The sequence below is a fragment of the Suncus etruscus genome, chromosome 3 (genome assembly GCF_024139225.1).
Source record: "Suncus etruscus isolate mSunEtr1 chromosome 3, mSunEtr1.pri.cur, whole genome shotgun sequence".
NCBI classification, from domain to species: Eukaryota; Metazoa; Chordata; class Mammalia; order Eulipotyphla; family Soricidae; genus Suncus; species Suncus etruscus.
Window position 1 is genome coordinate 159,934,473 of NC_064850.1, and position 26,808 is coordinate 159,961,280.

At 38.6% G+C, this 26,808-nt stretch overlaps 1 protein-coding gene and 1 non-coding gene across 2 annotated transcripts in view; both read left to right on the plus strand.

The window, feature by feature from the left end:
* The first annotated feature begins 1,437 nt into the window (after positions 1-1,437).
* Positions 1,438-26,808, plus strand: part of DSG2 (desmoglein 2) — a 62,647-nt gene continuing 37,276 nt past the window's right edge. The window contains exons 1-5 of the mRNA XM_049770203.1: positions 1,438-1,602; positions 23,497-23,532; positions 24,819-24,953; positions 26,221-26,382; positions 26,514-26,658. Of these exons, the coding sequence (XP_049626160.1) occupies positions 1,561-1,602; positions 23,497-23,532; positions 24,819-24,953; positions 26,221-26,382; positions 26,514-26,658 (520 nt within the window). The 5' untranslated portion in view covers positions 1,438-1,560. The remainder of the gene's footprint in view (positions 1,603-23,496; positions 23,533-24,818; positions 24,954-26,220; positions 26,383-26,513; positions 26,659-26,808) is intronic.
* Positions 7,827-7,992, plus strand: LOC126005183 (U1 spliceosomal RNA). Its single transcript, XR_007494355.1, has one exon. It is a non-coding gene; the product is annotated as a U1 spliceosomal RNA (small nuclear RNA).

A 26,808-nucleotide genomic window follows, 5' to 3' on the forward strand; every position in this document is an offset into this window, starting at 1 on the left:
TGCCCTGTTTAATTAGAAGTTTTCCAGTGCCAAAGGGGATGGGAATTATCACCAACATATGTTAGCACCTATAATGAGCTCAAGAGAACAGAGTGGAAAGTCAGACTTCTCTGCTAACTCCACTATGTAACCAATATTGATGAGTTTCCCATCACCCCTGTTCTAGATACTGGCAAGAGTGGTGAAACAAACAGACACCCTCCTTAGATACTAAGCTTGTCCTCAACAAACATAGGCAAAGCCATTTAACTGTATGAGAAAACAATATAAAGTTCATAGAAAACTATTAAACCAACTCAGCAATTATGCTCTAACCTTACAGAAGAATATGATTGTCTTTGCTTACAGGGAGTATCTTCATAGACTGGGGATAAGAAGAGACGGCAATTGTACCAGATCTGGAAAACTAACCAGATTAAAAGTGGGAAGAAAAAAGGTCGGAAGGAAATGCTGGAAAAGGAGAGAAGACATGTTGGCCCCAGAATGAACTCTACTATTTTTGTTGGCCAACCATCTCATTCTAGTAACAAGTCCATAACGGACTTTCTAGGCTTTTTCCACTATTCCAATCGTTAACTTTTCCAATAAAGTTCCTAATCCAAAGCTAGTACTAATCCGCTATCAAAGTGGTTTGAAGAAGAGTGCAATTTTGCATTTACCCTTCCAATCATAGTTACTGATAACTACCATTGAGTGAAACCCCCTATGTGCCAGACGCGTGGATGACCTCACATATATTTTCTGATTTAATCTACACAACAGGCCTATGTACTGCACACTACTTGACAGATTTGGAAACTGACTCTCAGAGGTTGTCCCAGTCCCAGAATTAGTAACTATTAGAGAACTGTGACCTCTGGTCATGCTAGCCAAATGAGAACTTGAAAACCCTATGGAAGTGTATATCCTGGAGGCCCTTAACTAGAACTTTCTCCTATTGGGGTCGAGTTGACCTGGGGTCAGGGAACTGTTACTTTCAGAGCATCTGCGACTCTCTTACTAACCCTTCCTGGGAAAAATAAAAAAGGCTACCAGACCCGCAGGAAGCCTTGAAGGAGCCTGGAAGAGGAGAAAGCGGCGCACCTGCAGAGCCCTTCTTCCCCCCAAACCTGCGCTTCCTAGGAGCGCGCGTCCCGTGACAAGTCCTGCGCGTCTGGACTCGGCGGCCCCTGGGCCAGCACTTTGGGGGTGTGGGGGGCCCTATCTCAGCCCGGCAGCCTGAAGCGAAGCAGGTCAGAGCAGGACGGCCTGAGTGAGGCCCGAGATCAGCCCCCCGAAAGGGGGCTCCCAGGTTCACCTCGCCCGGGTGGCCAGGGGTGAGTGCGGAAGGCCGGACGCCCGGCGGGGCGGAGCTCGCCGCCCAGTGTCCCCTCCGCGTCCCAGGTGCGTGGCGACGAGGGAGGCGGGAGGCCACCGTGCGCCTCCCTCTCTCCGTCCCGCAGTTAGGGCGCGCCCGGGAGCCACTTCCTCCGGGCGGACACACCTGTGGCCGCGCCTTGGGGCCAGAGCGACAGGGTCCGAGGCCTGGGGACGCCTCGGAAGCAAGGCGCGGGGCGAGGTATGGCGCGATCGGCCGAGAGCCCGGGGCTGCTACTGCTGCTGGTAAGTTGGGCGCGGGGCCGGCAGGGCCTGGCGGGCGCCAACCTAGCGCGCCCCGACCTGCCCGGTTCCTTCCCCGCAGGTGCCGAAGGGCTAGGGCTGGACCGGCGGCTGCAAGCCCGGACCCCGCGGCCGAGGTGGCGGCGCCGGGACTTGCCTGCAAGTGGGCTTTGCCTGGGCGCGGCGCTCCTGCCTGGAGCCGGCCGGGCGGGGACCGCGCACCTTTCTGGGCCTCGGGGTTTTCTTTTTGTTGTTGGGCGGTTCCTTCCCGGGCACACTGGGAGGTCGGTGGATCGGCTTCGCCTCAGTTTCTCCAAGTTGGGAAAGTCTCTCGCCCAAGTCGGGAAAGTCGATAGTGGACAACTCAGGGACTTAGCTAGCTGTGTGCTTGGCTCACTCACTCACATACACGTCGTGCCAAAAGGGGTGGTTGAAATGCTCTGTATCACGTGGAAGGGGCTTGGGGGGACTTGGGGGTGCTGTTAGGTTTGGGGGGATTGTTGCTTCCTTCTTTAAAGTTACTCCTTTTAGAACATCAAGGTGTTGGTTGGGAAAGTTTAGCAGATTTGGTATTCTTTTCTTTCCTAGGCCTTTCAAGTTGTTTCCTTTTCCAAAGATAACACGTTTTTAAAATTAATATCTTTATTTAAACACCTTGATTACAGATATGATTATAGTTGGGTTTCAGTCATGTGAAGAACTCCCACCCCCTTCACCAGTGCAACATTACCATCATCAATGATAACATTTGAACTGGGGAGGGGCAAACAAATAGGATTTTCAGGGCATCCGTCAGTCGGAAGTTCAACCAAGTTCTGTCTCAAAATCTGCTTTTCTTGTGCAAAAGTTAGATTTTAAACTTGCTTTTGTTTTCTGCTTGTTCGAGAAACAGCACATGATTCAGAAGTATAACTGGTTTCTTAGGACCTGGCTGATTTAAATACATGTTCAGAGAGAGCAGATTCAAAATCATAATGGTTAAAAAGAAAGTAAGTGCATTTTCTGCTAGAATTCTAAGTTCCAACAGTGTTGGAACTTAGTTAAACAGTGTTGCAGTTGAAAGAATGAACACATATAATACACATATTATTATAATATGTTATAATATATAGCTATTACATTATAATCTATTGTGTATTATGAATATTAAATTTATATTTATATATTTTATATATTTATTATATAATATATTCATTTATATATTATATTTATTAATATAAATTATTGTAATGTATAATATATTATAATAAATAGCTAATAACATAGATTTTGATGATCTTGCATTATAATTAGGACATCAGTACACCAGTTCATTTTTAAGCCTTATTTATCCATTTCATTTTACCCAGGTTATTAACATAATTCTTGATTCAAGTTTATTTTGTTAATAAAATTTTCTGAGACAAATTTGAGTTTTAGTTTGGCATCCAAAATATCAGAGCACCTGATTCCTTTCCTGACAACTTCCTGCCTAAAGAGAATGCCAAATTATAGCACTGACTTCACTTGGAGGGTTAATGAAATTCCTTACATATGAAAATAAAAAAGTAATCTTTATCCTCAAGTGATATAACAATTAAGCCAATTCAGGTTCATTTACAGAAAGCAGTTAAGTAAAATGTGCATATTCTTAAGCAATATATTTTTTTTGCCTTATTGTACAGTAATTGGTTCTTTAAAAAGTTATTCCAACTAACTGAAATAGTATAGAATTCTTGTACTCTATTTTTGTATACCTTTTGTGACACAAATTTGAATGTGTTTATTTTTTGATAAAAGAACAGTGGGCTGTATGCATTTTGAAACCAATGTGTTTGAAGTTGGACATAGAATTCAGCAAAAAAAAATAAATATGAAGAAGTACCTCATCTGACAGAAATTTTGAGGTGGCAGTTAAAAGAATTTAGATTGTAGTGGTCTGCATGGGTCACAATTCAGTTGATGATACCAAAATTAACTCTAGCTAGTCAAAGCAGTAAGAGATTTCTCAGGACATTAAGTTGATTGCAGATAATTGAAAGGATTGAGGAAATAAACTTAAGATTTATTGAGGGGTGGGAATGTGGGACCATCCCTGTTGCTGTTGATTGGAGAACCACTAGGTCGGTGCAGTGATGAGATGCAGCACAAGCACTTTCAGAACCAAACAACATCAGGGCCAGAGAAGTGATTTAGAGGGTTGAAGCACAAGCTTTATATGCAGGAAGTCTGGATATGAACCCTGGCACCACATGGTTTTCTGGGCATTGTCAGAAAAGACCTTCAGCATAGTGCCTTGACTAGCCCCTGCACACTACTTGTTGTGTCCTTCAACCCCAAGAAATCCACACAACTTTAATGGAGAAGAAAACTGTCTTTCAACACTGAGGCTAGAAAATTGGATATCTGCTTGCAATAGAATGAAGTAGGAGCCATAGTACATTAAGTATGGTTTGCCTTGCATGCATCATCCCAGGTTTGATCACCAACATCCCATATGGCCCACCCGGAGAACCACCAGGAATAACACCTGAGCACTGCCAGTGTGTCCCTTCCAAACAATGAAGTAGGTCCTTGTCTTACACTGTTAACAATGGTTTGTTTACAAAGTGTATCAAAGACCTAAAGGTAAAAACTATAATACTTTTAGAAGAAAACAGGAAGGGCTGGAAGCGATAGCACAGTGGGTAGGGTATTTGCCTTGCATGCAGCCAACCTAGGATCAGCCCTGGTTTAATCCTCGCCATTTCAGATGGTCTCCCAAGCCTGCCAGGAGTGATTTCTAAGCACAGAACCCTGAGTGATGCTGGATGTGGCCCAAAAACAAATAAAAAAAGAAGAAAAAGGGAAGAAAGTCTTGACACGGAGTCGCAAATAATCTTGGATATGCACCAAAATCAAAAACTACGAAATAGAAATGGACAAGATATAAAGTAAAATTTTATTTTTATTTTTTGTTGAGACCAATGTGAATTACAACTCTTTCATAGTTATATTTAAGAATACAGGGCCCGGAGATATAGCACAGCGGCGTTTGCCTTGCAAGCAGCCGATCCAGGACCATAGGTGGTTGGTTCGAATCCCGGTGTCCCATATTGTCCCCTGTGCCTGCCAGGAGCTATTTCTGAGCAGACAGCCAGGAGTAACCCCTGAGCACTGCTGGGTGTAGGCCCCCCCCCCAAAAAAAGAAAAAGAATATAGTGACAGTGAATTATGGCAATTCCTACCACCAATGTAGACCTCCTTCCACCACTGTTCCCAGCATGCATCTCTCTACGCTTAGTACCCTGGACTGCTAGTGTAACAGAGGTGCTTTTTGTGTATAGCTTGGGGTCTCTTGATTCTATTGTCATTGACTTTGGTTATTTACATCTGATTTGGTATTTACATTTGGTATTTATATCTGATCATTTCTTATTTGCATTCAGTGCTTATGAAACAGCTTAGCCCCTGGTATCATCACTTTTATTTCTCTCAGTTTGTAGAAAAACAATAGAAATATAAGACAGAACAAGATGGTTGATGTTCTATGATTCTGTTAAAAAAAAAAAGAAGTAGAAGAAGAAAGTGGGCAGGGGCCCCTGTCTAGAAGCTATAAATATAAATTTAAAAAAGAAAAAGAAAAAAGGGGGGCTAGTGTGATAAGGTGTTTGAGTTTTTTGTGGGGTTTTTTTGCATATGCAGAGTAAGTATTGTAGTCAATTTGGGTTTGATCTTTAGCAGCCCAAATGGGTCCCCAAGTCCCATTAGCAGTGATCACTGAGTTCAGAGCCAGGAGTACTGGGATTAGGAAACTATCATATCTTCTTTTGGATGACACAGAGGAACCCATATCAAGTTAATTCAACTGTCTATAAATTATAGGTAACATTGGAGTTATTTACTGTTACAATATGTAACCAGATAACATTTTAGAATTACTCCAAATGTACTTTCTTGATCTGGAGGCTAGCTCTAGCCCGCATGGGGTTTGGGGAGACCTCATGTGGAAGGCCTTCTCCCTAACTTGGGTGTGCTGGGAGCCATGATAGGCCCCCAGCCATCCCCTCTTCTGCCCCCAGCCTCCAGGCCTTCCCTGGGTTCCAGCCCAGGCGGCCAGAAATGGTGGGTCCTAACTTGGGTGTGCTGAGATTTGCCCGGTTGCACTGTTTGTCACTGTCAATTTCTGACCAGTCTGCATGTGGAAAACCGCGCGGGGGCTAGTGCCCACACGTGCACTGCATGTATTAAGAGTAATCCCTATCCTTATGTTTTGAGTATCCAGAATGTCCATTTTGTATTCTGCCCTTTCCCACACCCCTACAAAGCTCATTTTTACTCCTTAACTCTCTCAGCCCCCCAAACATCACTAACCCACATTACTCTTTTTAACTTCAGTACTGCACAATCCTAATCACAGACCAAAGCCGTGCATTGTGTGTAACAACCCCCAACTATTTCAAAAGACATAAAATGGACATGTATTTCTTTTGAATATTTTATGTGTTTTTTCTCTGACAGCTCTAAGTCTTACTAAATATTCTCTTACACAGTGACGGTTCTAACCACTTTTTATCTTCTCTTTGTGAGCTGTTCAATAAGGAATTTTGGTGAAAGAGTCCCCCAGTTTAATACTGTTGATTGAACCATGTCATGGGGATTGTTGAACTTGTTCTTATGGCCCCATATGCGCCAATAACGCCATGTGGCATTGTTCCTTTTTTGCGTAGTCACATTAAAATGGGAAAATACTATACATACAAATAAGATCTTATCTAATAGAGATTGGAACACATAAATCTTGTAGTGCAAAGGGACCTTACACCCTGAACATTGACATAACGACCAGGCACAGGCCTCAGAAGAATGGGCATTTTTCATTCACCCCTGAACCAGGGAAGCCATCCACGAAACATCCAAGTTTGTCTATAACATCATCTGGAAGCAATCCTGTACCACGGAAGACCCTACCACTGCTCAGACATCGACCTGCTCAAGAGACTTCCCTTAATACTGAGAAGACTTAACAACAACAACGACCTGTTTACAGGACAGGGCTCTCTGCATTGCCCTTTAATTGTGAGGTGAAACTAGAGGACGCTCCACATCCTGACTTCAATGTAGGATATGCAGATTTCAGGATCTTTAATACAGAAACATGATACCAACCACAGAGACTATGTGAAAAATAAAAGTGTGTTGGCACTACAGACAATGTCTTGGATTGGACGATCTAGCTTGCCTGGAGACTTAGAGTTGGTATTATGCCAGGAAACTTCAGGGGTAGGGTCTCTTTGTATTTAGGCCAAGGTTATTCCTTTTCATGCCCCTCATATTTTGGTGGGCCTATGCAAACAACAATTGCCACTCTAACACCATTTTTACTGTGCTCCTTTGACTCTAATCCTTAAAAAAAAAAAAACACTTAAACTTTTGAGGTTAACTTAAACTAATATGCATGTACATGGAAATGTAAAAAAATACTATGCCTCTAATGTCTAAGGAGTTTCATAAATGTTATGGCTTTAGATTGCCTTGTCTGCTGCTAAGAAATATTATAATGTATTACAATCTGGGGACTTGGGGGACAAAGTAATTGTACATGGATTCTGTTTTATTTATCTTAATGTTCTTTGGCTGAAAGTTCAAAGTTAAGATATCAGCAAGGGGACTTCTTCTGAGAATGATGTGATGGGTGATTGTCCTTCCACTGTAACTTTACCTTGTCCTCTTTCTTTGCATCTTTGTTCTCATAATTAAAAATAAAAAATTAAAAATATCCTAACAAATTAGAACACAGTAAAAAAATTTTTTTAAATGTAATTTTTTCCATGTTAGTTTTATATTCACATTAAAAGAAGGCACAATCTCCTGAGGAAAAAAAAAAGAATTACTCCAAATGTAAAATGATTCCTAAGTATTAATGTCTATAAAAATAATAGAATCAGTAACCAGAACTTTTTGAAATATGGAATTATATTTTGTGTTTCAAAAAATTAATAGGTGATGGGAAAATGACAACTCTTTAAAAATTCCCTTAATCATCAACTTAGAAGCAAGTATTTTAAAAAGTTGATCTAAATTCTTCTTGATCATTAGAAATATCTGATTAACTGAATTAATATCCTCAAGGAGGTGGGGGAGGAAGGAAATTTGGGGTGAGAATGTTGCACTGGTGAAGGAAGGTGTTCTTTTATAAAACTGAAACCCAACTACAAAAGTGTTTGTAATCATGATTCTTAAATAAAGATTAATTTAAAAAAATTATTATACTTACCTGCAGGGGAAATACCATGATCACAAAGGTGGTTTCCCCAGGGCGAGGCTCACACCCCATTGCAATCCGGGTGTGCTGACCCCTGCGATTTCCCCAAATGTGGGAAACTCAACTGCATAATTTGTGGTAGTGGGGGTCTGTGTTCGCGCTCTACCCTGAGAAAAAAAATTAATATCTGTTGCAAGTCAGCCCCTGATTAGGTTGACTGATGGAGGGATGGAGGATGAGGTCTTTCCCTTTCAGCTCGTAGCACGCATCTGTCTAGCCAACGGTTCTGAGGTGAAACGGCGGGTAAACAGCTCGCAGACAGTCAGGCTTGTGGAAATATTAGCTTTATTTGGTGGACAAGACTGAAGTCCAAAGCCTCAGCATCAGTTCCAGCCAAAAGCCCCCCCGCCTTCCACAGACCCTTGTTTTTATCCCCCAGAATCAGGTACCACCCAATGGTGGAAGCAGAATCAGGTACCACCCTAGGATGGGGACAGAATGCCAGGTCACACCCTAGGGTAGGGCACAATCACCAATCAGGGTAGGGTCAGTAACATAATAATCCCCTAAAATATTTACATACACAACAAATATCCCCAACTCTAAGGAACAAAAATATGTACTGACAGAAACTATTAATTAATGTATATAATCAAGCAAGTATAAGTTAGAATCACTGGTCTAAATCTTGCAAAATAGTTATTTTTGAATAAAGTATAAAAGCATAGAAAGCATAGAAAAATTATAATAAAATTTAAAACTTTCAGTGGAGTCACAAGTATTTGAGCTTTGGATCTCTTTGAGTTTTCCTAATCACATTTTTTTCTTCCTTTAAATATGCCACAAATTTTAACAACTGAGAATATTTCCAAACATGCTCTACATGGGATAAAAGATTGGATTCTTATTTTAATTTATCTTAAAGTATCAGAAGTAAATCACTTTGAATAGTTCATGCTTTCATTTATTTTAGTTATTAAATATTGAAATATTTCCATATGCAAAGCTAGATAAGTGTGAAGGTAGCTGGAATATATCATGTAAAGGATTTGTTCCACCATCATACTGTATGATGAGAATGAGAAATGCTCCCAAGAAAAAAAACAATGTAGAAGTCATAATTGACCACTGTTCCTCACTATATATGTTCACCTTTTAGTGAACCCCTACCTGGGGTAATATATGTTAGACATTGAGAGACTAAGAATAACTCAGGTATATTCTCTCATGGTGCTTACAGTTCTATAAATAGGCAAATGGCTAGTTTCTAAATGTGTAAGTGATAGCAAGAAAGTAAAAATAAAAATACATGATACTAGAGAACCTACAGAAGGATCTTAAAAGCTGAGTATTAGAATAATACCAAAATCTATGAAGAATGGTAAGTTGGTAAGATAAATAAATAAGAGAAGAATGTTCTAGATAGAAGAAAATAAGTAATGACTTGAATACCTATTCCTTGAAATTTTCAATTTTAATGAAATGTTCGTTATAACTGGAACACAGAATTTAATGGTAAAACACATGTAGAAAGATAAGTCTGCATCATTCTTCATATCAATAGAAAATACAATAGGTTAAATGAATATATTTAGGGAATTGTTCAAATTATAAAAAGCATGAACAGATAAATTTTGGTTGAACTGGTTAGGAATCAGTTGAGAAAAAAGAAATAACAGGTCACTGAATATATAATTATGCTTCACTTTTTTATTTTTTTTATTTTTAAATTTATTTCAAAATACATTACACAGTTGACATAACTGATAACTACATTTTAGGGAGTCAAAAAGCAACATGTTTTTTTAAAAAAATTAAAAAATTGAAAAACTAAAAAGATGGAAAAGGAAAGAATAGTTTGAAAATTATTGACTCACAATGAATTTGTTGAAGCACCAACTGAAAGTTTAGTAAGCTCTTCTTTAAAAAAAAAAAGAATAAGAGTTAAAAAAAAATACAGTAATAACGGTGTGAGAGCAATTGTTGTTTGCATAGGCCCAGCAAATTATGGGTAAAATGGAGAAGAAGAAAAAAGCCTCAGCCTAAATACAAAAAGACCTTATCCCTGAAGTTTTCTGGCATAAGACTGACTCTGGGTTCCAGGCATACTAGGTTGTCCAACCCCTGAGTCATTCTCTGTAATAACAGTGAAATTTTTTTTACACATTAGCTGTTGTTGATGTCCAATTTATGTAGGTAAAGATTCTGGTTTCTGTGCCAGAAAGATTCTGGTTTCTGCGTGGTTTCTGTGTTTCAACAAAGTCAGGATAATGTGGAGTGACCTCTAGTTTCACCTCACCATTAGATGCAGAGCATCCTGCTCTGTAAGCAAGTTGTTGCTGTTGCTAAGTCATCTGAGTGTTAAGGGAACACTCCTTGGAGTAAAGTAAGTGTTAGGGAAGTGGTAGGGTCTTCCCAGGTAGAGGTTTGCTTCCTGGTGATATTGTAAACAATTGTGGTTCTTTCCATAGATGGTCAATGGTTCAGGGATGTATGGGCAATGCCCATTCTTCGGAGGCCTGAGCCAAGTCATTATGCAGTGTTCAGGGTATAAGGCCTAACTGTATTACAAAATTTGTGTTCTTATCTCTAGTAGATAATAACTTGTTTGCATATGTAGTATTTTCCCATTTTAATGTGCCTATGCAAAAGAGGAACAATGCCACAATGTATTATTGGTGTCTCTGGGGAGCCGAGGGAACAAGTCCAACAATCCCATTAACTTGGTTCTAACATAAATTCTAAAGACTCTTCTACCAGAATTCTTTGTTGAACAGATCACAAAGAAAGAAAGAAAAACAAACAAACAAAAAAAACAGTGGGCACAGTTGTCACTGTATAAGGGGATATTCAATAAGAGTTATAGCGGTTAAGGGAATACATCTAAGATGTTCAAAGGAGATATGCATGTCCCTTTTATGTCATTAGAAATAGTCAGTTGGAGGGTGCTGAATCCTAGACGCCACTTTGGTCTATGATTTGGCCTTCTGGAGTCTGTAAAATGACTCCCAGCAATTCCATATGGGAAGATGTCTTTGAGTGGGAACTAATTAGAAACCTAGTATGATAGCAACCACAGTTACACAGTGAAGGAAGGTGGAGAACAGGAGGCCTCTGAGAGTAGATAAGTAGGAACAGAGTACTGGTTTCTTCTCAGCCTGAGAGTCTATTTTTTTTTTCACTTTGGTAGCTGGTTAGCAGCTAGCTTGAGTGGGGAAATAATGTACTTTGTGGGGAGCCAAGAACTGAGGGTAAAAATGGTTAAATGTGAGGTAATAGGCAGTGGGAGTGAGGGAGAAAAGGACTAAAAATGAGCTTCTGGGTGGTGAGCCAAAGGGGGAAGGAAAGTATACAATATATACATTCTGTATATGACAAACAGATTAAATCCAATTATATCTAAATAATTGTCTATAATTTCTGCACTAGCCCCTGCACAGTTTCAGAATGGACAGGGGTAGGAAGGAAAGTTGCTTGTGACTTCCTGAAGCCAGCACCTCTTGTGCTCTTGTGCTGCCATTCCCCTTGCTGGCCAAAGCTCCCAGCTGCTAGGAAGGAAAGAGATCCTTAAAGAGCTGGAAGCCCAGAAGTTCACCACCCCCACCTAAATCCTCCCTCTGAAGCAGGCTGGGAAATGGGGAAAGCCCGGAGTTCCGGAGGAAGGGGTGGAAGGGTGATCCAAACCCCGCATCCCTCCTAGGCCTGGTTTAAAAGGCCTTTGGCATGGCAGAGGCCTGCCATTCTCCATGCTAACCAAAGCTCCTAGCTCCCAGGAAGGAAAGAGATCCTTAAAGAGCTGGAAGACTGAAAGTTCACCACCCCCATCCAAACCCTCCCTCCAGAGCAAGCTAGATAATGGAGAAAGCCTGGGGTCCCCTTTAAACTCCTGGCCGGCACCTACCTCACTTTACATTATATCACTAGTTTGATTACTTGAGTCTTTAACTTGTCACCACCTTTCATGTCTAGATTTTTTCTGAAGCTCTGGGTCTCTAATCAAAAGTTGTCAATGAATTCTTTCATCTTAGAGGATCCTTGAAGATTTTTTTTTTTCATTCTCAACTGTACTCAGGGCTTTCTCCTAGCTCTTTTCTCAGAGATCACTGCTGAGGACTTAGAGTCCAATATGTGTTCTGGGAAGCAGACCGGGTCAGTTGTGTGCAAGGCTAGTTCCCTGTGCGCTGTACTATCTCTCTGGTGTTAATATAAATTTCTCTCCTCATTTCCTACTTGCCACAACCACAGGTTATTGGCCACACTGCACAACCTGTTCTTGGCTCTTAGTGGCCATATGCTGGCAATGCTGTCTTTGAAATAGATGATTCCTATTTGCATTGATAGAATTCTACCCTCTTTCATGTCAAAGACCACTGCTACCTCCTGCCACAAAGCCCATCATCTTAAAATTGGAAAGGAGATGTTTGTGCAGGGTGAGCACCGTTGTATGCCACATCCGTGACTGGCATCAGTGGATAGATCTGAATAGAACCAAAGCACCCCAATAGCAAAGACCTCTAATTCAATCCAAAGACATTCCCTGTGACCTCCTTTCATAGTTTGTTTCTACATCTAAGCTCCAAGAAGACCTGAACCTTTTGGAACCTGATCATTGGTTTAGTTTCATTAGATTCTAGAAAGGAAAAAAGTAGAAGGAATTGTAAATTAAGTTTTGCGCATAATAAGCCTACCAAAGTACAAAACTAAAGCCCTTGATTTTCACTGTCTTCAATTTTGTCAACTCACATTTAAACCATTTGAAAATATCCATATTCCTCAGAGTCAACCCTTGGCCAATTCTGGTCTGACTGAGATTTGTTTTACTAATAGACTAGTGCCATCTAATGGTGGAAAAGGACAATGTGAAATTCTTGGTTTCTTAAACTTTTTGGTAAGAAAATCTGTTCTTTATTATATTTTAGTGTATTTTTCAATAATATGGTGCATCGGGATGGTGGAAACAGCCAATAATTTTTGTCTTTAAAATATGTGAAATAGAGAAAAAGATACTGCTTAAGGTAATTTTATTGTAGTTTGATTTTTACTCCTAAAGTGAAAAAAATCTTGTGATGGAAATAAGTCAATTACTAAATTTACTGATTTAAAATAATTTATTTCACACATCCCTCTATTAAAGAGCTTGTTGCTCAGTGTATGTTACCCAGGCCTTTTAATCACTTTCCCTTGATAATTGATGATTTTATACAATTATTTTTTCAGAACTTTGATCATCAGGAATGGCTGGAAGTTTGTTAAAAGTACAGGTTTATATACCACACCCCATACCTTCTGAGTCAGAAAATCTCAGATGGGGCTCAGCATCTGTGACTCAAGTTGGTTTGCTACCACTCAGATCTTTAAGCTACTATAAAAACACCTACTAGAATAAAATTCAGAATAGAAAAGTTTAAAATATTAAAAATAAAGCTCATTTTTATTTGTCAGCATCTCTGTACTTTTTTGAAATTTTTAAGGGTTCAATAAAATTGAAAGCATATCATGGACACTGATGTTGACTTCTCTGATGTTGACTTCTAATATGATATTATCTAATAGATAATATGATAATATTTCTAACAAAATCATATTTGTTACAAGAAGTTTAACTCAAGCCTGAAAAATAAGCCAAATACAATATATAATTTGTTTACTCTATAATCTATATGTAATTCTACGTAATATTCGACAGATTATATATAAAAATAATCTTTTTACTCTAATTTTAATATGTGTAATTAATTGTGCTAAAAATTTTTAAGTTATAGTAAAATGTTACCATGTTGGAGAGAAGGAGTGGACATTCTGGTGGAGTGTGGTTGTGCTTGAATGTTTTATACATGAAATCCTACCATTATCAGTAGTCTAAAGAGTATAAAGCATGGTGTCTAAAATAAAGTTATGTTTTTAAAAATTCAGAATCTTAACTCAAAAATCAAAGTTCAGACTATTACTTTTCCTGGTTATTTAGTTTCTTTTTTAATTAACAAGTAAGAAAGTGAATATAATTGTATATTTAAATTAGCTGTTGAATGAGACTCTAGGAGTTTGTGATTGTGTGGGGCATCAGTTTGTTTTCCTAAGTATGCTACCACATTTAGCCATAAAATTAAAATTTTTATAAAGACTACATTTCTTCACTGCCTCACCTTTCCATACACACATACAAAAAAATAAAAAGATTAAAAAAAAGAATATAGTAAGTAAAATTCAAATATAAACCAAAGCACTGAAATTCAAGATAAAGTCGAAAACCAGTCAGTTTGTCTACTCTCACTGCTGTAGATCAAAGTCCTCAGAATATTTGTTTCTGCCATTACAGAGAACCAGATTACCAACTCTTTCTCTATGAATTGAAAAATGAATCTATGAGGTTGCAGAGATTTTTTACAGCAGGTAGGGCACTTGCTTTATGTACATATGTCCTGGGTTCAATCAGCATCCATGTGGTCCCCCAAGTACTGCCAAAAGTACTGAACCCAGAGCCAAGAGTAACCTCTGAGCACCACTGGGTGTGGCCTATAAAGGTAAAAGAAAAAAAAATCAGTCCATGACAAAAGAAGATAAGCAAATGGATCCACAGTCTCTATCTCATTTCTTTCTTTTTCTTTCTTTCTTTCTTTCTTTCTTTCTTTCTTTCTTTCTTTCTTTCTTTCTTTCTTTCTTTCTTCTTTCTTTCTTTCTTTCTTTCTTCTTTCTTTCTTTCTTTCTTTTCTTTTCTTCTTTCTTTCTTTCTTTCTTTTTTTTGAAAAGAGATTAGCTAAAACTGTTCAGTGGGCTGGGATAAGCCAAAGACCCTCAGCTCAGTTTCTGGTTTTTCCTTCTTTCTATATCCTAAGAAAGAGAATTTTAAAACATTCTGCCTGTTTTGAAAGGTAGAAAAGAAAGGGAAAGAACAAAGACATTTCTATAGTTATCTAGAGGTAAAGAATAATAGTTTAAGAATGAGTTTAAGAATAATAGGCATGAACTAGATTAGCTGTGTTTGAGAGAGATCCATTGACAATGGTTCTGAGATTGAGCCTTTGACTATATTTCTCTATAATGTTCTTCTGGTGGTATGGAAATAATAAGTCTCTATCATGTCTCAACCTTGAAAAATAGCTTTTTATCTCTCTGCATCTTGTCTATAATAAACTATCACTCAGTCTGGAAACATTAAACTTTAAGGGATTGTCTTTCCATTGATAGAGGAAATTCAATATATAATATTACAATAATGTTAAATTTACTTTTCACACATGCATCATTCTAACACCACATCCATCACAAGTGTGCCTGCCTCCCTCCACCAGTATCTCAAAAGACCCACTCACGTAAACTCAATTCTATAAATAAAAATCTCCAGTTTATGAGAGCTGGAGAATTAGGACTATAGGACTATTCTTGTCTTGCATTCAATTGACCCTCATTCAGTCCCTGGTATCCCAAATGGACCCCTGAGCACTGCCAGGAGTGTTCTCTGTGCACAGAGCTGAGAGCACTTTGGTGGCCCCAAATGCCTACACAAAATCTCCATTTCCAATTACTTTGGCCAATTCTGTTCCCTTACTGTATTGCTTTATAATCCATATATGAGAGATTTCTTCTTTTTAATTAACATTCGAACCAAAAAGATAGTATAGGACTTGAGGCACTTACCTTGTACATAGCTGACCTAGTTCTAGCACTACATATAGTCCCCTGAGCACTGCCCCCCCATGCTGGCTTATTACATTTCAGTCTGTCAGTCTTTTCTGAAAGGATGCACATACCCTTGTCCCTACCACCACACAGTCCCAACCCCGTCTCTACTTGTTTTCTCTACAATGATTTTCTTTAAAGTTCTTATCACAACCTATTTTTGTCTCTTACTGCAACATGTAAGAATTCCAAAGGGCAGGCACATTCTATTAGCATAATGCAGGAGGTTGGAGAATTGAATAATAATAAATTAATCTAAGTTTCAGAAACTTAAAATGAGGAAAATAGAAGTCTGAGAATTGAGGTGATATTGTCTTCTCTTTGCCTAATCCTCATTCTTTGCCAGAGGTTGAAATAAATTAACTTTTGCATTATTCTAATTTGCTTAATAGTTCTAATAAATGTGTCTTCAGAAGTAACAAACCTCAACTATAAGAATAAACAAAACTATTTAATATTGGGGCCGGAGTAATAGCACAGCAGCAGGGCGTTTGCCTTGCCCACAGCCAACACAGAATGGACCCAGGTTCAAAACCTGGCATGACTTATGGTCCCCCGATTCTGGCAGGGGCGATTTCTGAGTGCAGAGCTAGGAGTAACCCCTGAGCACGCTGGGTGTGGCCCAAAAAAATAAAACAAAAAATTAATATTTCATAGGAAGTGATACACACTAGTGGTTACACAGGACCATGTGTCATGACAATTTTGGTGGTGGTGAATGAGGTGACAGCATTAACTAACTTAGGTGAATGAGGTGACAGCATTAACTAACTTAGGGACACTAGGACCACCTGGTTGTGGTTGGGGACTTCTTAGGACTACACCCAAAAGGTCATCAGTATTAGAACTTTAACTTTTTTCTTTTTTTATTATATCTTTTATTTAAAGGAAATGCAGCATATAGTTGACATAACTTATTATAATACATTTGTTTCAAGATAGGGAAAGCAAAGTTATTTAAAAAATAGAAATAAAAACTAAAAAATAAAATGGAAGAAAAGAAAGAAGAAAAAAGTATATTTGTGAAAATTATTGTTTCTCCAATAAGTCATTAATACAATAGCAGAAGACTTAGCAATATAAAAGGTGTGTGTGTGTGTGTGTGTGTGTGTGTGTGTGTGTGTGGCAGTTATGTTGTTTTCATAGGCACAGCAAAATATAGGGTAAATAGAAAGAAAAACCTTTTGTCTAAAAACAAGACCTTACCCATTAAGTATCTGGGCATAAGACCAACACCAGGCTCCAGGAATACTAAGTTGTCCAACCCCCAAAATCTTTCTCTGTGGTCCTAGTAAAAGCTCTTCATAATCATGATTGTTGCTGTCAGGTTTCTGTAGTTAGAGATTCTGGTTTCTGTACAGATCCTATGTCCATGGCAGGGTGACATGAAGCATATCCTGGTTTCATCTCACCATTAGGGGGTAATGCAGAGAACTCTGCCCTGAAAGCAGGTTGTTGCTCTTATAAAGTCATCAGGGTGTCATAAAAACCTACTCTGAAGTAAGTCACTGCCAGAGAAGCAATAGGGCCTTCCCTGGTAGAAGTTTGATTCCTGGTGTGGGTGTAGAAAATCATGGTTGTTAAGTCACTGCCAGAGCAGCAATAGGGCCTTCCCTGGTAGAAGTTTGATTCCTGGTATGGGTGTAGAAAATCATGGTTGTTTCTATAAATGGAATCCAAGGTTCAGGGGTGAATGGTCAATGTCTGATCTTCTGACGCCTAAGCCAAGTCACTATGACAAGTGTTCAGGGTGTATGGTCCCACTGCAGTATAAAATTTAAGTGTTCTTATCTCTTTAGATATCTCTTTAAATTGTTTGTACATGTAAAATTTCCCCATTGTAATGTGCCTGTGCAGAAAGGAACAATGTCACAAGGTACTCTTGGTGCATATGGGGCAAAGATAACAAGCCCAACAATCCCTCTAACCTGGTTCTACCATGAACTCCAAACGCTAAAGAAACTTATCTACTAGAATTTCCTACTAAACAGATCCCAAAAAAATGGGGGAAATTGCTGCTACATAGGAAGATAAACAATAAGGGTTATATCTATTAAGGAAATACATCTAAAAAATATTCAAAGGAGATGTACATGTCCCTTTTAAGCCTTTTAAAGTAGTCATGGGGGGCTAAAGTACAGTGCACAGCTTCAGCCTGTGATTTGGTCTTGTGGAGTCTAAAATATGGCTCCTCAGAGGGTGGGGAGGAGGGAGAATGGGGGGCAATGGTGATGAGAATATTGCACTGGGAAGGAGGGCTGTTCTTTTTATGACTGAAACCAACTCAATCATGTTTGTAATCATGGTGCTTAAAGAAAAAGAAAAGAAAAAGAAATAAAAATGGCTCCCAGCAGTCACATATCAGGATATGTCCACAAGCCAGGGGCTTCTTAGAAACCAAATCTGGTAGAAAGCAACAGTCCACAGTGAAGGGAGGTGGGGGAAAGGGACCACCGTGAGCAAATCAGCAGCAGCAGCGGCAAATTCTTCTTAGGCTGAGATTCTGTCTTTTCACTTTGGGAGCTAGTTGGCAGCTGGCTGGGATGGGGGTAATGTTCCGCTTCATGAGAAGTTAAGAACTGAGGGTAAAAAGAGTTTTATGGGGTGGAAGATAACAGATGGGGATTGAGAGAGTAAGTGCTAGAAAAGAATTTGTAAGGTGGTAAGCGAAGGGGGGAATGTGGAGTTATACATAAAACAGGGAAGAACAGTATACAATATAGACATTATGCATATTACAGACAAATAATATACATTGAGATGGCCAACACATCACTCATGTGCACACATAGACAGACACTGAGGATCAATCTATGGGTTACAGTTGAAGAGCTTACCCAGGTGAAATGGGACAGAGTGCTCAAAAATTATAAAGCCAGGGACCGGAGAGATAGCACAGTGGTAGGGCATTTGCCTTGCACACAGCTGATCCAGGGCGACGGTGGTTTGAATCCCGGATCCCATATGATTCCCTGTGCCTGCCAGGAGTGATTTCTGAGTGCAAGCCAGCAGTAGCCCCTGAGCGCTGCCGGATGTGACCCAAAAACCAATAAATCAATCAATAAATCAATAAAATGAAAATTATAAAGCCAACAGGTCAGATGTAAAGCTTTTCCATGTTCGAGGCCAATCATGATTGGTGAGGGTAAACTTTACTGAAGAAAGGCTTTGTGGGTTAGATTGTGTACAGAGCATTCTTAGAAACAATCATAATTTTCAAGTCTATAAAATTAAGTGATATGGTATTGAGCACTATTAGAGGAGTTTAAACCATGAAATATCATTCAGCAGATCTTGAGCATCCAGGTTCCTTTACTAAAAGCAATCTAAATTATGAGCATTATAGTATAACTGTACACTACCTAGCATTGAAAACAGATTACAATAACATATTCAATGATGAGCTCTGTAACAGTTCATATGCATGCAGTTGCATATTCCATTGCTATCTGCAGACATAAGCAGTAGATTATATTATCAGGAATAATCAAATAGAAAATGAATAAATTAAAACTTTTGTCATGATATTATCATAATGAGCCCTTTCTTCTGAGATTAATAGCCATTGGCATTTATAGAAACTATTGACAGAAAGGACTGTTGTGCCATTATATTGTGTAAGATTGTTGTTGTTACAGTTGGGGATTTGGTTTATGTAATTGCTTTTTGAGTAGCTCATTTAGAGTCAGTTTCGTTAGCACAAATATTGTAAGTTCTTTTTTGTCTAAGAATGTTTTTAACCCTCCCTCCCACATAAGTGAGAGTTTTGCTGGGTAATGGACTCTAGATTGAAAGTTTCTTTCATTGAGGAGTTTGAATATGTCATTCCACTCTTTTCTTTCCTGAATTGTTTCAAGTGGAAGATCTGGTTTGATTCTTATGTTGTTTTCTTTATACTTGAGAGTTTTTTTTCTCCCTTACTGCTTTAAAGAATCAATCTCTCATTTTGTTTTTTGTCATTTGGATTACTAAATGTTTTTGGTGTTGTTCTGTGGGGTTCTATTTGGTTTGGAACCTTTTTTGGTTCTTAGATTTGTAGAGAAACCTCTTTCCTGAAGGTAGGGAACTTCTCTGCTATTATCTTCCTCACTACTTGTTCTTCCCCTTCCCATTACCTTCCCCTCTGGAATTCCTATAATTTGGAGATTATCTCTCCTGTCTTTATTCATTAAGTACTTTACATTTTTTTCCAGGGTTTTGTCTCCTTTCTTTTTGGACTTCTTTAGCCCAGCTGGCTTGTAATTTATCTTCATGTTCTATGTGATTCTCCACCTGAGTAATTCTACAATTATGCATGCTAACATGGTTTTCAGTTCCTTCAGTTCTATTTGTATGCATTCTTTTATCTTCTGAAAGAGTTATTTGAGTTGGTTGAATTGTTCATCTATAGATTTCTTAATTTTGCAGACTAGTGACTCCTTGATTTCCATTGTTAAACCATTAAGTATTGCTTTTAGGTCCTCATCTAAAAGATTCAGGTGTTTGGATGGATTTGGTGATTTGCCAGGATTTCTCACCACATTCCCCACAGGAGATATCTTCTTCAGCTTCCCCATTGATCTTTGCATTTAGTGGTTTAGAGTGCTGGATTCTCAGAGTGTTGAAAAAAGTGCTAGATTCAACCTGCCAGGAAGTCAATGATATACCAGTAAATTGAAAATAATTTATGCAGACCCACTAATGTTCACACAGTTTGGGAAAATGAGGACTGATGGGAAGGAAGGAAGAAGGAAGGAAGGAAGGAAGGAAGGAAGGAAGGAAGGAAGGAAGGAAGGAAGGAAGGAAGGAAGGAAGGAAGGAAGGAAGGAAGGAAGGAAGGAAGGAAGGAGGAAGGGAGGAAGGGAGGAAGGGAGGAAGGGAGGAAGGGAGGAAGGGAGGAAGGGAGGAAGGAAGGAAGGAAGGAAGGAAGGAAGGAAGGAAGGAAGGAAGGAAGGAAAAGGAAGGAAAAGGAAGGAAGGAAGGAAGGAAGGAAGGAAGGAAGGAAGGAAGGAAGGAAGGAAGGAAGGAAGGAAGGAAGGAAGGAAGGAAGGAAGGAAGGAAGGAAGGAAGGAAGGAAGGAAGGAAGGAAGGAAGGAAGGAAGGAAGGAAGGAAGGAAGGAAGGAAGGAAGGAAGGAGACTGGAAAAGACCCAAAAAGACAGCCCTGCCTGCATTTGTGGAAGGGATTAAAGCATAAGTTTCCCTATGCCCCCCCCCACCAATTTGGCTGGCCCCAGAGGGCAGATTAACAGTGATGCCACTGGAACCCAGGAGGATGCTGAGGGAAGGTTGGGAAGGAGGTCCCATTTGAGCTTGTTGGAGGGGACTAGGATGGGAGCCTGTCTGCTCTCGTCCAGACAGAGCCCCTAACTTTTGTCTTAATGTATGAAAGGTATATGCCCCTTGCCCCTGAGATATCTCCCGAGATCCTAAATTAAATTTTTTCACTAGATACTACTGAATAAAATACACTCAGTTGAGAAAGCACTGTTAATAACCATATGATTTCCTACATTTCTTAAATAATATCTGATAGCACATTCATATAAATCAATGAAGATATTTCCTTGAAAACCTGATTAAAATACTAAAAATTGCACTGTTTATATCTAATTTAGCATAATCTATTTTGTCAATACAATAGCATTTACTTAATTTGGCATATACTTATTGTCAAATCCCCTTTTTATAATCAGATTTTTAAGGAATAATAAAAATAATAAATACTATATCAAATCAATCCTTAATATGTACTTTACAATAAAAAGTAGAAAGAAAGCTTGACAAGAAATGCATTAGTTTTCTTGTTTTGTTTGCGGGGGTGGGGGCACACCTAGCTATGGTCAGGGCTTTTTTTCTGGTTCTGCACTCAGGAATCCCCTCTCCAATGGGCATGGAAGACCTTATTCAACCTAGGAATTGAATTTAGGTTGACCATGTGCCATTGCTCTCCTTGCTGTAGTACCACTCCAGCCCCAAGAAATACATTACATTTTAAAAATTTGCAGGGTCAAACCCATAAAAAAAAATGGGGAGAAGAAATGGGCAAACATTTCCTCAAAGAAAAAACATAGGTGACCAAGTGACCAAATGGCACATGAAAAAGTGTTCCATATTGCTTAATCACCAGGAAAATGCAAATCAAAATTATAATGAGACATCTCACACTAGAGACTAGTAAATATCTGTGTGTGTGTGAGAGAGAGAAAGAGAGAGAGAGAGAGAGAGAGAGAGAGAGAGAGAGAGAGAGAGAGAGAGAGAGAGAGGACAACCAGTGCTGGAATGGATGCAGGAAGAAAGGAAATCTCATTCACTGTTGATGGGAATGCAGACTGAATCAGCCTTTTTGGAAAACTATAACATTCCTTAAAAAGCTAGAAATTGGGGCCAGAGAGATAGCACAGTGATGTTTGCCTTGCAAACAGCGGATCCAGGACCTAGGGTGGTTGGTTTGAATCCCGGGGTCCCATATGGTCCCCTGTGCCTGCCAGGAGCTAGTTCTGAGCAGATAGCCAGGAGTAACCCCTGAGTACCACCAGGTATGGCCCAAAATCCAAAAAAATTTTTAAAAAAATGCTAGAAATTGAGCTTTTATATGATACAGCAATACCACTCCTAGGGATATACCCCAGGAACACAAAACACACAATACAAAAATGTCCTCTGTGCTCTTATGTTCATTACAGCACTATTTACAATAGCTAGAATCTAGAAACAGCCCAGATATCCAACAACAGATGAGTGGCTAAAGAAATAGTGGTGAATCTACACAATGGAATTCTATGCAGCCATTGGGAAAAATGAATTTATGAAATTTGGGTATTCATGTATGAACATGGAAATTATTATGCTTAGTGAAATGAGCCAAAAGAAAGGGGGTAGAGAGAATAATTACACTCATTTGTGGGATATAGGAAAAACAAGAAATAGTATAATAATATCCAGAGGCAATAGAGAGAAGGGTCAGAAGTTAGGAAACTCACCTCAAAGAGCAGTGAGTGCAGTTTGGGTAGAGAAGGGTTTACTGGGATAATGATAGTTGGAACTGATCGCCCTGGACCAGAACTCAGTGCTGAAAGGGGAGAGAGTGACATGCAAGGCATTCCTCCATTAACAATAACAAACCACAGTGTCTAAAAGGAAAGAGAAGGGGAGAGGGAGAAAGAAAAGTAAATTGCCTGCTCTAATAATAGGCAGGGGAGAGGTAGGAGTGAAACAGGAGACATCAGTGTTGGAAAGGGCACATTGGTGAAGGTTGGTGTACATTATATGACTGAAACCCAATAAAACACAATTTTGTAAACATGGTACTTAAATAAACCAATTAATAATAATAGCAAGTACTATCTAGGGGCTAGAGAGATAGCACAATGGTAGGGCATGTGCCTTGCATGTGACCCAGGACACACCGTGGTTTCAATCCCGGCATCCCATATGGTCCCCCGAGCCTGCTAGGAGCAATTTCTGAGCACAGTGTCAGGTGTAACCTAGAGTAACCCCTGAGCAATGCCGAGAGAGACCTAAAAACCAAAAAAGAAAAAAAAAGTTTTATCTTATTGGGCCAGTAGTACTGGGGTTAAGACACTTGTCTTGAATGCAGTCAACCCTATTAGGTTCAATCCCCAACACTGGTTACTATTTCCCAAGTACCTTCAGATTTTGAGTACAGACTCAAGAGTAAGCCCTGAGCACCACTAGGTAAGCACTTACTTGCATGTGGCACGGCACACACACACACAAGCACACGAACTTTGAAAATAGATTTGGAAGCACATCTTTGGAAAACCTTATGAACATTGCTAACTGGGTAAACTCATTCTCCTATCAGAGTTTTAGATTATTTCTAGTCATGGTTGTTGTGGAGAAAAAAGGTAAATTTAAAATGTGTTTTTCTTATAATCAAAAGATTAGTACTGGCGTTTAATTACATTTTAATGTCAATAAAATCAGAAATAATAACTTAATCATAAAATAGACTGAACCAATTTATAAATTATGTAAACAAATTTTATTTTTCAGATCTGCTTTACATTTGGAAATGGACTCCATTTTGAGGTAAGGAACTAAGGAGATTATTTTTCCTCACTTAATCTAGTTAAAAACTATTTGTATTTTACTAAGTTAAAATTATATAATCTCACAGATCTAGCCATTCCCATTCAAGGATACATACATCCAAGGATTTTCAATGAGACATTAAATATATGTCAAACAGAAGAATAGTAAAGCAATTTATGCAGCATGGGTAATTATCTATACCAAATTAAGAAATCAAGGGACAGAATGTGATGTATAACGTTATTTAAGGGGGAAAACCTTTATATATGTGAATTAGAGTTCTGAGAAAATAAAGCAAAAGACATCAGGATGTTAACTGTGAAATGTGAGTAAAAAATTAAGTTTTGTTTTATATATTATAAAACATAACATTTTAATGGTTTTTCATGATTTAAACTATAGGAAAAATTCAACTAAAAACAAAATAATCAATCTTCTATAAGTTGTTAAATAAATAAATAATGCATATGTCAAAATAAGGAGGGCTACAGAAACACAGTACAGAGAGTAGGATGCTTGCCTTACACGTGGCTGACCCATGTTCAATTTCAGCTCCTCTTATGGTCCCCTGAACCCAGCCAGAAATAAGCCCTGAGAACCACTGGATATGGTCCAAACCTTGCCCCCCCAAAATGAGTACAAAGTTAGTCTAGTATAATTCTCATTTTAATCTAAGTCACCTGTGTTGAAATGTTCTCTCTTCAGCTCTAAATTGCAATTTATAAAATAATCTTCACTTACATGCTATAAAAACAAAATTTAATCAAACAAAATTTAATTTAATGGGCAATGTAATCCTTTATACTGACAGTTTCACAAGTTTTACCGAATTCAACAAACATAACCAGGTTATTAATATGTACTTTAAAACATTTAAGAATCCAATATTTTACTATAAGCCACTACATACTTAATCAGTAAAATTATAGGCATGATAAATGTTTTAAAATCTTACTTTAGTAATTAAAAATATATACTGCCTGCTTTACTCCATTGCCTCAATCTCTTGATGTTTATTGGGTTTTCTACCATGTATACAATTCCATTTTGAAAAAAAAAACACCAAGCTGAAATGCAGGCTTTGCTTCTAAGAGGCCCTGGTTCAATGCTCAGGACCACACAGTCCAAAGCACTGCAACAGTTCTTGAGTAGAGACAAAAGAAGAAACCCTTAGTACTGCTTGTTGTTGCCCAAAACAGAACTAGTCCATTAAGAAATAAGAGCATGCCATCCTAATGGTTTTAGGATACATTTTAATTGAGGGCAATGCTTTACTATTGTAGGTCTTGAACAAAGAAAACGTATACCAGCTGCTTCCTAAACAGAGTTCCTTGATTCGGCAAAAACGAGCCTGGATCACAGCTCCTGTGAATCTACGAGAAGGAGAGGATCTGTCTAAAAAGAACCCAATCGCTAAGGTACTGTCTAAAGAAGAACAGGAAATGAACACGTCACTGAAATATGATGTGAAGCCACTTTTAAGACTAAAGACAGTAAATGTACTTAATCTTTAAATGTTTCAAATGTACATGAAAATTAGCCAAACTTTATTTTTTAAAGAAGCACCAACATGAAGATTTTTTATTTCTGGAAGATGCAGAATCACTAGCAAAAACTGATGGCCTTGAGGCCAGAGAGCTAGGACTTGCCCTGCATGCAATTGACCTGCGTTCAATCCCCAATACCACAGATGGTCCCACCCCTAGCACTGTCAAGAGTGATCCCTGGGTGTAGAGCCAGAAGTAAATCTGAGTGCCTACTAGTGTGGCCCTTCCTGCTCCCCCCCCAAAAAAAATAGAGGACGTTGATTTCACCTAAATCTTAAGAATTTGGCACTATTTGAATCTTCGTTTAATGGGTGTGTTCAGGCAACTTAGAAGACACTATTGTGAAGTTAAGGAGGAAAAATCAGTTTTCCTTTTACTAGAATCTCTGGGGCACTGTAAACTGAACTGACAAAGAATAGACTAACAAGAGTAAAACAAATAGAAGTTGCAAATATATATTGTACATATATCATGTTGGGAAGAGTTCAAATGTTTATTTAGAAGTTCAGTTTTATAGCACCTTAAAATGGAAGCAGTACATTTTTAGAAAAGTAACCAGAAAATAAAATGGATTTTGAGCACCTTGAAGCAGCAATCATGCAAAAATAAATATCTTGAGAAAAGGGCAGAGACTGGAACTAGTTAGTAAAATTTGTTGTGTAAAATTGTTAGTGCTGTCTCTAAGCAGAAAAGGATTTATTTAACATTTCCTCCATGATTAACTTCGCAGTCTTTCCTAGAGGAGAAGAAATGGGAAGAAGGGATCTTTAAGATGTATGTCTTGGCCTTGATGAGCATATCTCTCCTTCCTCTTAACCCCTTTTGCTTTCCACACTTGCCACCAACAATCTCACCCACCAATATTTTCAGTATTTGACATGCCTCTGCTTAAGGGCCACCTTCTAAAAGAATTCCCCATCTCATCACTTTTGATCATTTTATTCTATTTCAACTTAAGCTATGCCACAATCTACTGCAGGACACAGGAAGTTTCTACTTGATTCTCCCTTTGTAAAGAGTAAGTTCTTTAAGGGCAAAAGCTCACAGATTCAGAGGGATATTCTCAGTCTAAAATGTTTGTGTAGAAGTTACAAAGAGCTTAACTCATTGACTCGTCCCTCTTTCATTTTTATGCTAGATACATTCTGATATAGCAGAAGAAAGAGGAATAAAAGTTACTTATAAATACACTGGCAAAGGGATTACAGAACCACCGTTTGATATATTTGTCTATAATGAAGAAACTGGAGATCTAAGCATTACCAAGATTCTAGATCGAGAAGAAACACCATCGTTTCTGGTAAGAATTATTTGACATACATTAGTTTGTCAGTTTCCTTTGGGAATAGTTATAATTTGTTTTACTAGTTTACTCAATATTCAGTATAATATTAGTTTAAATTCAATCTCATATTTTTGTTAATATTTTAGCTAATTGGCTATGCTTTGGATGAAAGAGGAAACAACCTGGAGAAACCACTAGAACTTCGCATTAAAGTTCTTGATATCAATGACAATGAGCCAGTATTCACACAGAGTATCTTCACTGGGTCTGTTGAAGAGTTGAGTGCTGCATGTAAGAGTCTGTTCTTTATATAAATGAATGCTCAATGCCTTTGAAGCTTTTTTTAATGTGTATGGTTTCATAAATTTTACATAACAATTTTTTACCCTGATAAAAGACTTGAGATTTATGGGACAGTTTTGGTGTCCATTATAACCATTT